The sequence below is a fragment of the Saccoglossus kowalevskii genome, chromosome 9, assembly GCF_978046115.1.
Source record: "Saccoglossus kowalevskii chromosome 9, keSacKowa6.1, whole genome shotgun sequence".
Lineage (NCBI taxonomy): Eukaryota > Metazoa > Hemichordata > Enteropneusta > Harrimaniidae > Saccoglossus > Saccoglossus kowalevskii.
Window position 1 is genome coordinate 30,022,599 of NC_140649.1, and position 14,944 is coordinate 30,037,542.

The window sequence follows — 14,944 nt, forward strand, 5'->3', positions numbered from 1 at the left end:
AACATCTATCCACACCTCATAATACAGATGATACAAAACGTAAACACATATATGTCATATATCTGAAAAAATGCAATATATACCGGGGTGCATCAAATGCTGTTATATATGTGTAACATCACTCATATTGCACTAGAGTAAATGTAACGTTTATGTATTCACGTCACTCCCCATGCTCATCCTCTCCGTATGTATCATTGACACAATCTTTACGAGTACATGGCATTGTAAACAGGTGTGTCTTGTGGATAGATTTCGTATTTTAATAATATATATCTAATAGTGATATAAACAGACCATATGATACAACAGACATTTCGAAGCTTTCACGGAGGGTGACATATTATATGTTTGGTTCACGAAAACTAGATTTGTCAAATCCTAAACTATATAGACTGAGCATCAATTCATAGAGAACATTAACAGAAAAATTGGAATTCGCACATGCGCCGCTTTAAAACACGCCTAATACTCGTGTCAGTTTGAATTATTTATTACTAGTATACATATTAGCTCTTAACTGAAGGTCATTGAAATCTTACTTTTTGCGATCATGAAATACGGTTGATTGAATATTTGGTCTCTGGGGGCGACAAATTGCAAAATTAGATATATCGCGGCTTCTGTTGATCGCATCTGTGTCATTTGCTTGATAATTTAGCGTATCATGGACATTCATGCGATGTATTATACGACAAAAGGTCAGTGGTTTTATAGCTACAAATAAACAACCATATGCTATGTGTAACACACATTCAGGAAAACTGTATTTATTTGTTACAATATAAATTACGCCGTTACATGCACGTTCTGTAATGCTAAACCTATCTCACAACGAATAACTATCCAATAAATAATCATATAGAAAAACAAGAACATGAAAACATAATACTTATTTGCAGGCCACTACGTTAAAAACAGAACCAATACATGCCCTGTGGGCTTTTCTAAAAGTACTGTATTATATCTTCGCTTGTATTGGTAGAAATAATAGACGAGTGTTGCCCTAGCCATATGTTTTCGTATACTATGATTAATATGTTCTCAACAGCATACATTTCGAACTAATATATATAAAGTATCTGAATGTTTGATTTTTGTTTGTAATAATTTAAAAAATAATTGATGTAATTGTATGTGTGCAAAATGCCTCAACGTGTTACGCTAATGTGTCTTTCATGTTATCTTTCAGTCCCTTGGTTATGATTCTTATTAATTATCCACCAGCCCTTTATTAGTTTGTGATCAATACGTGAATATCGACTTTGTGGAGAAATTATGTCTGACAGTGAAATACGTGCTCAACAGTAAATCATTTTTACTCCTTTGAATATATTCGTGTTCATTTGAAAACAAATTATGAAAGCATAGCCTATTTCATTTAACTCCAGGGGGGATATATTTCCTAGTTAAAATCAAAGAAAAACATGTTCTCTTAAATGAATATCTGTAACCTATAACTTGCATAATATTTTATCCCATGGATATCACGTGTTCGATCAAAAGCATTTTTCAGATGAATACGTGCAAGTGGTGAATCGTGTTGTGGGATAACAATAGTCTCCCTTATTACGTGTTTCCCAAATAAATACAATCCATTGCTCAATTTGATATCGATAATGGATGAAATAGACATAACATATATATATTGGTATATAAACCATACTGTAATCATTTCTAGCACTGTTTACGTGCATATATTAAAAATTTATGCAATCGGTAGACAAAACACGCATATAAAATTAACAAAGTACGTGAAAATATTAGATTTAAAAAATCGTTTCGTATCACATAATATATATGGTACTGTGAAAGAACATTAATGAATTGACTTGTTGTTACATTCATGATGAAATTAAACACATATATTGGATGCAGATAACTGTATGGTGTGATATGCTACATCATTAATACGACATTTATTTCATTGATTCGATTTATTTCATTGGTAAGCATTGTACAAATTTAAGCGAATATAACTGGTTTTCTTCCAGACGTTATTGGTATGTTATATTCTTCTTTTCTATTCTGCCATCTATTTATGTACACAAGACGGTTTACCAATCACTGTTTCATTCGATACTTTGCTATTTGAATGTTTAATCTGAAATTATGAATTATTCACTAGTTTATGTCACATACGCATTGATTTAGACATTTGTTATTTGTTAGAAAAAAACATCTCCTGGGCATTTTCGAGCAAATGATGATAACTTGTTACAATAGAAAATAAATGGCTCAAACAACACAATTATTGTGAATGTTTGTCCGGTGTTTTGTAAGGACTTTTATCTGGATGCTGTCTGTCAGCCCGACCATCCACTCATCCATCCAATCGTCCAGCAGCATTATATTTCCCCGACATGTGTAGATGGATTAAGCACAAAGTTGGTAATAGGACAATAATACATTTACACGTCGATTTGTATTTCGTTTGTTTAATCTTTTACTGGCTGGTGAGTCGCCCCCCCCCCCCCGAAGAAACACCGGAAATCAAAATTTCGACATGTCATCAACCGTTTCGCATGTACGCCTTCGCAGATTACATTCAAACTGGACCTTTATTGTGTGACGTCCGTTATTTTGTTTTGCAATGTGATTCACATGGCTGACTGGAGCCTTTGTTGACATTTTATATGTTTTGGCCATTCCATGAACGTGCTCTAATAGATTTAATTCAAAGTAGGTATAAAAACACAGATTAATGGATACATAATGATTCAATGACATGTGGCCATTCTAGTCTTAAAAAGACAATGAACGCATTATCAACCGTTTTTTAGATACGTCTTGGTCGATTTGATCAGTTACTGGTAGCCTTCATTTTTTGTGTTTAACTTATTTAAATAAAAAACCGTCATTGTGGATATATACTCATGTGTCATTGACCACATATGTGCTTTTGTTAAACATGGCATAAATTATTGTTGCCTAGTACAGTTTCATTCATACGTGGTGATTATTTTCGAATGTCCTCAGCTATTTTAAGAACACATAGCATAATTGTATGTATTCACCAACAGTCATATGTGGTCTTGGCAAATTCGATATATATATGAATGAATCTTATTTTCCCAGTAACACCATACACTTTAGTCTATTCATGATATGAGACTATGTACTTTGTTCCAATGGCGGGAACTGTGACATCTTGTTTTGTTTGGCATTATGACCAACAGCATAATAGAAAACCATAATGTAAATGTCAAGATTATTTGTTTCAATCGTAGCCAACTAGCTTAAACTGTCATCATGGTGTCGTCATTTTCTGTGATATATGATATTCAAGTATGTTGCGCTGTGAAATGGGAAACGTAACAGCTGTATGAATTACAGATGCTGTGTGTATAATCATGTAACAGTGAGTGATAGAAAATATGGTGTATACCCATCCACTGTTCGATACAATTGGACAGTATTTCTATCAGTATATACAGATTAGTTTTCATGCGTACTGTTATCACAACCTACATAATTCTGGCGATTGAATACAGGTATAATTAGAATTGGTAAAGTCGATTAAGTTTCCGCAATAATGAAACACAAACCAGCAGTTATTGTTCGCGTTCTGGTTTTCATTGCAATTATAAACTATCGGGTAATCTCAGCCTGTGTATTTACTTTCGAAACGGAGAAGCAAGAGCACCTGGAATCTATCAGTCAGACACAAAATCATAACAACTTCTAGCCCATCAATGTTCAACAAATGAGTATATATTAGGTTTTTTATATTTATCAACTGAGAACACCTTGAATTTCACCACCTACTGTCAGTTTATAGACACTTCCCATTCATGAATCTCAGACAAATCCATGCTGACTTGCAATCGGCATATGGTTCATTTCAACGACACATTCGTATATAATTGCAATACTCAGATTAAATGGCGGTGGTCGTCGCGCTGCGCATGTGCGACATTTGTGTTGATAAACATTGGTTAAGTATAAGGTTTTCCCTGGGCGCATCTTGCACTAATTACCGCCGATGACTTCTTCGATACCTTCCAATAACCTAAAAAAATATCTAATTAAAGCGTGGTAACGTCTCAGTTTGTACTGCCCAACAGTCAAAGTCGCCATTTTTTTATATGATACCTATATATCTCGCTCATGCGTGGCGTGACGATTACCGCCCTTCATGTATTTTGAAGTATATGTATTTTGCTGATGGACACGAACACACGATACGAAACACTCAATTTTGTACACAAATGTTACATTTTTGACAGTGAAGTGAGCTGACGCAGAACAAGGTAGGTATGCGTGTTGGTTTGCTGGGTTAGTTAGCAAGTGGTCGACCTGTTGGCATATATCCTAAAAACGCTGGCCCAGAATGTCGGAACGGCAAAGAGTTAAACAGCTGTGGTCGTCGCGCCACGCATGCGCGAGATATGGGTCTCATATAAACAAATTAAAGATGGTGACTTTGAATGTACGAACTGATACTTTATCAAGCTTTAAATAGATTATTTTTTTGGTGATTGGAAGGTAGTAATCATCTGTGGTTACCGTACTTAGTGCACGTCGCGTCCAGGTTTGAAACTCATACATGCGCGTTGCGACGACCATCGCTAATCACAGTATCGGTCAGGTCGGCTAAAATTGCACAATTAAAGCTATAGTCAGTGTGCATGCATCGCAGTAAAACGTTTGAGACTAGAGGCGGTCAAAGAATCGCGTTATATCGAATCTTGCGAAATTTTAAAAATACAGTACACATCTTTAAACCGCACTTTTCACATTTTCAAATGTTCTATTTAAAACCAAGTATACACATTTTACAATATGTTCTATAATACATTTCTGATATAAATATCTTATACCTACTCAGTAGATAATAAATCTATTCACAATAATAATCGTATTTCAAAGAACAAAAATTCAACGGACAAAAAACATCTCAGAATAAATAAATAATATATGCATGCAAGTCCCGTTTTTTTATCTCATGTTTTTTTTCAGATAACTGCTGACATCCCCGGACTCCCGTAAATATTATCTAATGGATGTGGTGCGTGTTAGAGATAGTAGACGACGTTGTATACTGTCCTCCGATGCTCGTTTTAAAAACAGAACTACATATTCACGAGTTGTTTATTGAAAATGATTGTTTCAGCTGAATTATGTGGCGTATATTGTATCTTGTATTATGGGTTATTTAAATGTATTGATGGCGTAGACTTAATAACTTAACGAACATGAGCGGCAAATCAAAAAGTGACGAACATATCTTTATTTAAATACCGTCATGGCAAAACGTGACATCCTCTAGCGAATCAATCACTTAACTAAAACAAGAACAAACTTGAAGAAACTCTATAAACGCCTGAAGTAATCGGCTATCATTTAAACAAATGATAAGATTTTATTGAATTTTGCACTATACTGTTGTTCACAAAACCTAGATAAAATGTAAGATGACCTTTTTTCACGAGACGAATGTCAATCCACTATGAAAATAGGTATTTTAGGGCCTTTTATCATTAGTTTCTATGGTGGACAATCTCTTGAAATAGAGACATTGATGAAAACATAAGCAATTTTAAGATATTTTTCACAAGTTTACAGGGAATTCTGATAAATGCCATATATATATTTTATGAAATAATGCTTTAACGTGGATTTCCATATATATATATATATATATATATATAATATTTTTTTCTTGCAAATTCATTCGGCGTCCTCGCTCGCCATGGTTCATTTATTCAGCCGTCGCATCACCATTATACCTTGGCGTGAATACCGCTATAATCCTGTATTCACTGCCGACGAAACACGACGGCACATGCTCTGCTGCGTTTCCATGGTAAATGAAATACAAATACACATGGGGTGTTTCCATAAAAACGTGAATTCATGTGCTTGTCAGTTAGTCTATAGCTTGACATAAGACGGCAAAATCTATTGGTTTAAGTTTGAAATTTGCACAGGTTTATGACACAGGAACGCTGACTGATAGGTCTAGATCCTTGGTGCGCCCAATAAAAATCAGCTCAAATACAAATCATACAGTTGGCATAGTTGCTTCACCTGCACAAAGGAAGTGCCTTAGTTGCCGTCAATAAAATTTGTCAAGGTTGCGATGCTGAAATTCGGCATTACTATAATTGTGACTTGTGTTTAGGCTGTAGAAAAACTGTAGTAATGAAAAAAAGGTATGGTGATGCTTGCAAATTTTATTTGCAAATGATATAGAATATTGACGCCCAAGGTCAAATCAGCTACATGCCCTTATCCGGATTCAGATGTTCAAGAACAATCTACGGGAACAACATCTGTCAGTCTTTATAGCCACGCATTGTATCAACTATGACGCTATATTGGCGATCCGCTCCGCTAGGATTGCCCGTAAAATCACTTTTGTGTGTGTGTTGTCGATCCGCTCCGCTAGGATTGCCCTTAAAATCACTTGTGTGTGGGTGGGTGTGTGTGTGATTTCCAGTGTTTTCGCGTATTAATTCTTCTGTGATTTTTTTGGCTTGACCGATTTCGTTCAAACTTGGCAGGCAGGTCACACCTTCACCCTAGTTAGTAGCTAAAATCTTTAAAAAATGTTGGCCCCGCCAAAAAAAAACTGATTTTTGGATTGCTTCGCGCCAAATGTATCTCCTCCTAAAACATCTCTGACATAGCTCATTCTATTCAGCTTGAGCGTGGGCATCAAGTTACTATTTGAGTTTCTGATATTTGTTTTCATTACCAAGAAATTTGACCCCAAATTAAGGGTAACTGTTCACCAGAAATAGGTTTTTAACTCTTCTGTGATTTTTTTGGCTTGGCTGATTTTGTTCATATATGACAGGTAGGTCGGACCGTCACAAATTGGAAAAATATCCTAGCCCACCATTGCCATGTAAAATCTGACAAAAAATTCTGGCTCACCGTTTCCATGGCAACAGCCAAAACACTGATTTTTTGAAAACCTTCGCGCCAAATGTATCTCACCATATAATTCTAAGATTAAAAAGCACGGACGTAGCTCATTATACTCAGCTTGGGTGTGGGCAAAATTTACTTCTCTTTTTTTAATGTATACTTTCATAACCGAGAAAATTGACCTCCAAATTGGGGTAACTTTTCACAAGCAACGGCTTTTAACTCCTTTGTGATTTTTTTGGCTTGCATGATTAAGTTCATACTTGACAGGTAGGTCGTACCGTCACTCATTGGGAAAAAATCACCACTGCCATGGCAACATCCAAAAACAGATTTCTGAATACTTTCGCCCCAAATTTATAACCTCCTACCTGTTCTACCTACAACATGATATTACTGAAACCAAGCGGATTATTATGGTAGTCATGATAGTCAAACATTTGAAAACTACTACCCCCGACCAATATGTTTGTTTAGTGGATTTTTTGGGAGGCCACTCAATAGGCGATGCATGTACGTGGCAATGTGTCAAGTATTGTGGACACTTCCACAACTTTTATTCAAAATCACCAAAACCATGCATTACTCGTACCACAGACATGATTTCACCGCCGTCACTCGCAGTTCAATTTCTGATTGATAAAGCATAGCCCCATCACATTCTGAATCTGCACTGAAAAACTTCGAAAAGCGAATGTCAATATCGCCATGATAGACAACAGGTGGCATGCACGAATTCGCCAGTTCTGAGTCACCTAACTTAGTTTCGGGATGCCGTATTGATAAGAACATTTTGCAGCTAGAACATCAATCCCAATCTGCTACAATTCTGAAGGCATTATCTTGGGTCTTTCCCTTGAATCCTTGAATCCAGTTCTGGCAGAGAACACATGGCAAAATTCTAATATTGGCATATAAAAGGTGTCACCATTCACTCTACCCCACTAAGATGAACAAGTATTTATTTCACTTTCACCTAAGCAAATTACTAACAACAAATTCTAATATACACTGGTTAGTTAATTTGACATGCATAGGCGGAAAAATAATGTTTTTAAGAAAAACAATCACTATGGTCCCTTTCATCAGTGTTAAACAAAATAACTGAACAGGCCTTCTTAAGATGCACACATTGTCACAAAGTCTCGCAAGAAAGAAGGCGTTAAAATGAACAACTGGCTCTGTCCATCAGACATGAATCCATTTTTGAAGGCAGGTCAAGTGTTGACCTCTCTGAAGATAAAGAGAAGATTGCAGATGAGTATTTGTGCTAACACTTCCCCAAGCCTTACTAGATCACGATTTGGCTATTGGTTGTTGTCAACACTTGATTTTACCAGGAGGTATATTTCTTCATACAAGACAGTATCCACATCCTGGACCCAATTAGGACAGGTCATTCGATTATTTACCAAGACAAAAATGTGTTAAATGTGTATTTATTATGTATGGTGCCGTTTTCTAATGGAGGAAATGGGATTGCCCACTGTTGGAAGTCGAACACTATTCAAGTCTCGGTATTATCAAATACCTACACATTTTGAATTCGTCGGTACAGAATATATCCTTTAGTGTTTTAGTTTTAGTTAGTAATTTGTTTCTGTACAATCAGCAAATGGCCCTACATGTTAGAATTCACGTAATACACAGTGGTAGTAGTTTGGGGATTATGTAAATTAACCGCACGTTAACTCAATTTAAATTTATCACAAAACTTAATGACACAAAATGAATAAAGTGCAAATTAAAAAAGTCTGATTGTTTGTGGTCCATATATTGTTCGTCTATATGTATGTACAGCAGTAAGCAACATTGTTCCATCATAATACTATGTCAAACACATGACTGTTAAGGTCATAGTCAGTAAAGTTCAGTACATGCTCTTGTCACAAACAACATTCTTAATCATAATCATATCTAACCGTAGTTATGATTGGAATCATCGAGATGGAATAGTATTATTGACTTGACGTACAACAAATTATATTTTATATAATATTCGAAAGATGTTCCTAATGTATATACCTTCGTCGTGTATTCTTTTATACATGGTCGGGACATTGGCCCTTTCTCCATTCATGAAATGCAATACCATTTGAACATAGTGAACGTGTATTGCATCGGTGGCTTGGATCAAAAGGATTTTATGCAATTTCAAAAAAACGTTAAATATTTACCCGGATGCTGCCGATATTGTCATTATCTTTTATAGGTTTTCTTATAATCATTAACACCGCTGCGTATATATGCGTCAGGCATGGTGATGCATATTCCCCGAGTATGCGTATGAACATAGATATTGCTTTTACTATGATTGAAACAATCTGGAAATTCAAATAAAGCATATATTATCACATCATCATGGTGCATATCATTCCCAGTTGTTAAGTTTAGTGTGACATATCAATAGTTGATATGGTACGGTAAACGTGTCAGTATTTACTTTAAAAGTCATGCTATGCTTGGTCGAACAATTTGCGGGGGAAACCAACCTTGCAGCGGTACATCTCTTAATGCAGCAATACGAGTGTTTCAGACTGGATAGCAACAATTACTCAAATGTTTCTATGACACTAACACGAAATAATTTCTATCAATAGAAGAGTAATATTCCTTTCTGCTGAGATTTGACAGCGGTCGACTGCGATTAGTGAAATACACGCCAACCTATGCGCTTAGACGTCATTTAATATTAACATGAATTAGCATATGATTCGTAGGCGTAGTTGAGTAAAATTACGATTTCTGTTTTATTGTCGTTGATCATGTAATAAAGGAATAGAGCTATAGAATGTATTTTATCCACTCGATTTCATATCACATTGGTGCAAGCCGCACTACTAGCTCTACGAACACGTAACATCGAGAGATATAACCCAATAATACTGACCTTTATTTCTAATTATAGTGAGAAGCCTCTTCTATGGTTAACCAATAAACATGTAATAACTGTGGCAACAATGCAACTTCTACATTATCTAGAGTATTTCTGCTCGCTGTTCTGATTTGTTTATTTGGCTACTGTAAAGTTCTGTTCGTTCCTAATAACAACTCACGACTGGGAATGCATAAGGTTCTATGTTTGTATTGTTGACGTTTCATATAGTACTCACGCATATACGAATGTGATGAATGATTGATCAACCCTTGTCAATAAAATAACAATCAATTGTTGCGTACCGTTTATTTTTTTTAATTCACATGACCTACATCTTGTTTGATACATTGCTACAAGAGAATAACTTACACAATCAACTATTCCAGACGTTATGTTGTTGATATAACATATCAAGTTAGTGTGTCAAATAATGTTTTAGTAAAAACAATACGGTACTCAAAAACCTACGTTTGAACTTACTTGACCAACTATAAACCTCAAATTACGTTAATTTGCCTAATCACTAACCAATTGCAAACTTAAAAATGATATGATAATTTCTAACCCATTATTTGTTTGTACAATTAAATTAAATAATAAACAATAATAAACATATATTTAAGCTTTAATATAAAAAGTATGATCTTGCAAATTTGTGGTTTAGGGATAGTGTGAAGCCAAGGACGTATTTAGTGGTTCCTGTGTTTAACTGATCTTTCACAACACATAATTTTATGATTCATTCGAATATACGCACTCACTGTTAGAGTTTCACTTTTATTACTGTACATTATGAGCTATATATTCATAGAAAGACATGTTAATAGTTTTCAACTTGATAATATCTTAGCTTTTACGGCTCCGATAGTTTATTCTTATTGTTCATTCGTGGCCGCATTCTAAAAACCATGAAACAATACTAAAGCAAGGATAGTAAACATTTGGCTCTCTTGCATTGTGTTCAAAACTGTGCCCTTGATTCGAGTATATATTTATCGGCTACATTATTGGCCACATACTATATGCCTTCTCTAAAACAACATTTGTCCACGACTGTTATTCGATAAACAACTCCAACTAATTATTATGTGTTCAAATTATAGCTATCATTTGAAGCCCTATAAATCCCGTGTATTTATAGGATTACTCTGTAATTAACCGAGTCGCATTCCCAGGAGCAATAATATGAATTATTTACATTTAGATATGTTATCACACAATGAAGAATCACACAAACCCATCACCTCACTGGGTACAATAAAATAACATCTCTGTGAAAACATCTTTAAACTAACAAAATCAATGTTTGTTGATAATAATACTCTATTCTTTGAAAGAGAGAATGAAACACAATGAAAACATGAAAATCTACACCGATTGGAAATTAAGTCAAACAACTGTACGCCATTTAAAAAAGACAATTAATGTACAATTGTCGAGGGGAAACGTGGCTTACATATGCACTGTTATTGTTATTTGAGGAAAACATTATTTCACATTCAAGGTCATCCTATCGTGACTGAATATTTTAAAGGTGTGAGTTTGTGCCCAAGAAACAATAAATGTCAAATTTATTTAAGTTATCAAAGCCATTGGCTGAATTGTAATAATTAGATGACGCAAGGCTCTTTAAAGAAAAAATCAAGACTAACAACATATGCCTATATGAGAGAGCTTGGCAAATGTAAGTAAATGCAATTTACAGTTTTTTTATATATTCTAGATATTCAACTTTTCATCAATTCACGTAGTCTACCATCTTAATTCGTCAGCAAAGGATTATGAGTAAAGTATGACATTATATCCACTGTTGTGAGAAATTGAGAAAATGATTCCATCTATAACTTCAAAAGTTGAAAGTTTAGAGGATACATGCATAAAAATTGTTGTCATGTCAACAGAACTGAAAATATTAATTTTTGTGTTTTTCTACCGATTGCTCAATTTTTCGCATATTTTATACAGTTATCGATGCAAGTATGTTGTACAGATAATATTTAATCTGTTAACCACAAAAGGGGACAAAATGTTTCATTCCATGTAAAAGCAATGATTTTTATTTATTTTACGTTTTTGGCAATATCTTTACTTTTTAAACTAATTCACGTCAGTATTTGTCACGTCTTTGATGACAGTATTTCCTCATTTTTTAACAACAGTTGATATCATGTCACACTTTACTCACAAAGTTTTGCTGTAGAATCAAGATGGCGGAGTACATAATACTGATGAAATGTTGATATCTAAAATGAAATCTAGAATGATTGAATGACTGAATGAATGAAAAGTGATATAAAAACTATAAATTACATTCTCATACATTTGTGGAGCTATTTAATCTGGAATCATTATGTTATTAGCCTTGACTTTTCCTTCATTTTTTCCTTATTCTCATTTAGTTAAATCTGCTCACATGTTATGGAATTTTCTTAGAGAAATATTTTGAAATTATCGTCAACATGCAAGAAGTTGTTTTTGACTCTAAAAGAGTTGTAAACATTGCGAATTCTGTAGAATTAGCTCATTCTACAATAACTGTATCGCATTTTTAGTGACTACATTTTAGTGACAAATCATTGTATCGGGGTATGACGCACAAAATACGTCTTTATGTCAAAAACCCGAACAAGGTAATGCAGCTCAACAGAAGCATCTGTGAATACGCAGCAAAACGAAATCGACTGACTATATTAATATTTGACTGAAAGTAAATAACAGAAAGGCGAAGAATCAATTTAACTATAAATATATATATATATATATTGATCGTATTGTACTTACTTCACTGCCAACGAAAATAGTACGTGTTAAATTGAAAAAGACAAATATTGTCATAATAATTGCTGTTCATAAGATATAAATTGTCTACATTTGCGTTATTATATGTATATATGTTCAATATAAATAGAATATAACCCAATATTATTGTCTAAACAAATTTAGCGACTTAAAGCACAGAGGAGTATGTCGTGATATATGCAGCGTTGCCATGGGTGAATTTCGAGTGAATAAGTTATTTTGTTACCATAGTAACCAGTCCATATTAAATGAACCTACGCATACAATACTGACCGGACAGTTGATCGTCCAATCAGAAGACATTTAGCGGTATTGAGTTGTTTATCGGAGAATCATTTGCAACTGAAGATGGAGCTATGATCAGTGTCTAATGCAGAGGAGTGCGTACTCGTTTTGAACCCATATGCATGCTACTGGACGCGAACACTGCTGTAATTGTATCTGTTGTCTCAAAGTCATATACTGTGAGTGGATTTTGAGCGCGGATCGATAAAGACGATTGACCTAATAGTTACGTTATTCCGAGGCTCGTAATACAAAGAAGGATTTCACAAACATGCACATACGGGTGAGTCGGACGCGAAAACATGTATACACAAGCATATCTACTTAGAACGAGCCGTTGAAATTTGAATTGTTGGACGCCGAAAGTACAACTTTGCAGCATGGATGAACAAAACCATACTTTTAGTCGTCTAAATGCCTATTTTGATGACCCTCATCATATCATACCTATGATTATGACTGTTGTGACAGTGCTAATTATTCTTGGTAATATATTGGTGATTGCAGTCGTATACCGAACCAAAGCATTTGCTAATGCCAGTGGCATGTTCATGACATCGTTAGCGTGCGCTGATCTCGGTGTTGGCGTGTTTGTGTCACCATTGTCGATTTACCCAGCCTATATCAACTACTGGCCGTACGGACACAGAGTTTGTACCATGGCAGCATTCTTCACCGAGCTCTTCTCCTGTATATCAGTCTGTTCTCTAGCTTTGATAGGCATCGATCGTTATTTGGCCGTATCGCAGCCACTTGCTTATAAAACAATTATGCCACCGGAAAGAGCCCGCAATGTCATTCTGGTAAAATGGTTTTTACTTTTATTGATGTGTTTGCTGCCAGTCTTTGGTGTTGTTGAAGTGATGTATTACGCCGATCTTTACATTTGTAACGTGGCATGGGAGTTGGAAATTGGATATGCTCTTGGCGTCTTTATACTGGTAATCATACCCAGTTTTGTAGCCGTGTTCTTCTGTTACTTTCACATATTTCGCATATCACACAAAGCAGCGAGACAGATAGATCAGCAGAGAGATAGCATACGCAACAATGTCCAGTCAAAGACGATTGGTAGTACAAGCAAACGTAAAGGTGCTATGATGTCGTTTATTATCATCGGCTCATTCTGTTTGTGTTGGACGCCTTGGTTAGCTCTGCAAATCCAAGAGTCGGTTGTATTTGCACGATCTGAAAGCACCGGGAGTGTCATCTCGGGACATCCACATTTGCCACAGGCACATTTTGTTACAATGTGGCTTGCAATAAGCAATAGCTTCTTCAACTGCGTTATATATTTTCTCTCCAATAAATCGTTCCGCAAAGGTGCCAAACGTATATTTCGAACCTTTGGCTTTATGGTAGTGTGTAAAGGACGGAAGAGTAACCGGGGTTCCGAGGCAGTAATTGATATCTGGTCGATAGCACCCACGCATCGTCGCGGCACGTTGGTTGTTGACAACTCTGTAGTTGTAACTTAATCAATTAGATACTATGCAGACGTTGTTGTAATAAGAATTAACAATGCGACCAAATACGTAGGACACTTTTTCTATGAATTTCCGATTTCACCTTATTATTTACATCATTTTATGTGGCACAATCGAAAATAATGTTTTTAAATATATCTTGTACGTATTTATCCGATATTTACACCAGACGTTAACACCTAAATTATTGTAAATGTTCAATGCTCATATTTTTCCACAATGTTCGGTTCATAAAAAAAATATAAATCATAATTTATGCCTAACACAGCACGTAATGTGACGTATTACTTGTATCGCTTTGTTTTTGCTCTAACTTTAACTCGAAGAAATTCGTATCAGCAATTTGTATGTCAATCAGTAATTTCGAGATAAATATCTCGAGAACAGTGGAATCGTTGCAACAAAGCATAAATCGAAAAGCATTCATTTGTATGTCTTGTCCGACACAAAAAGCATTAATATTTATAATGAAAGTTACAAATTAACATTCTGATAAGTGTATTACAACCTATTAATCATTACAGGTATGAATATTAAGATGGCACAGAAAATGATTGTATTGTATTGTTTTTGTTCGATTGTTATGATCACTAGTTCTAAGTTGTGTCATTGACAT

General features: G+C 35.1%; 1 protein-coding gene across 1 annotated transcript; it reads left to right on the top strand.

Annotated features, from left to right (window-relative positions):
* Positions 1-13,221: 13,221 nt before the first annotated feature.
* Positions 13,222-14,319, top strand: LOC102802375 (G protein-coupled receptor 52-like). The gene has a single exon (XM_006814296.1). It carries the CDS (start codon positions 13,222-13,224, stop codon positions 14,317-14,319), a length of 1,098 nt encoding a protein of 365 aa, XP_006814359.1.
* Positions 14,320-14,944: the final 625 nt, after the last annotated feature.

Coding starts and splice junctions, on each gene's coding strand:
- LOC102802375 (XM_006814296.1), top strand. CDS start 13,222: ATGGATGAACAAAACCATACTTTTAGTCGTCTAAATGCCTATTTTGAT.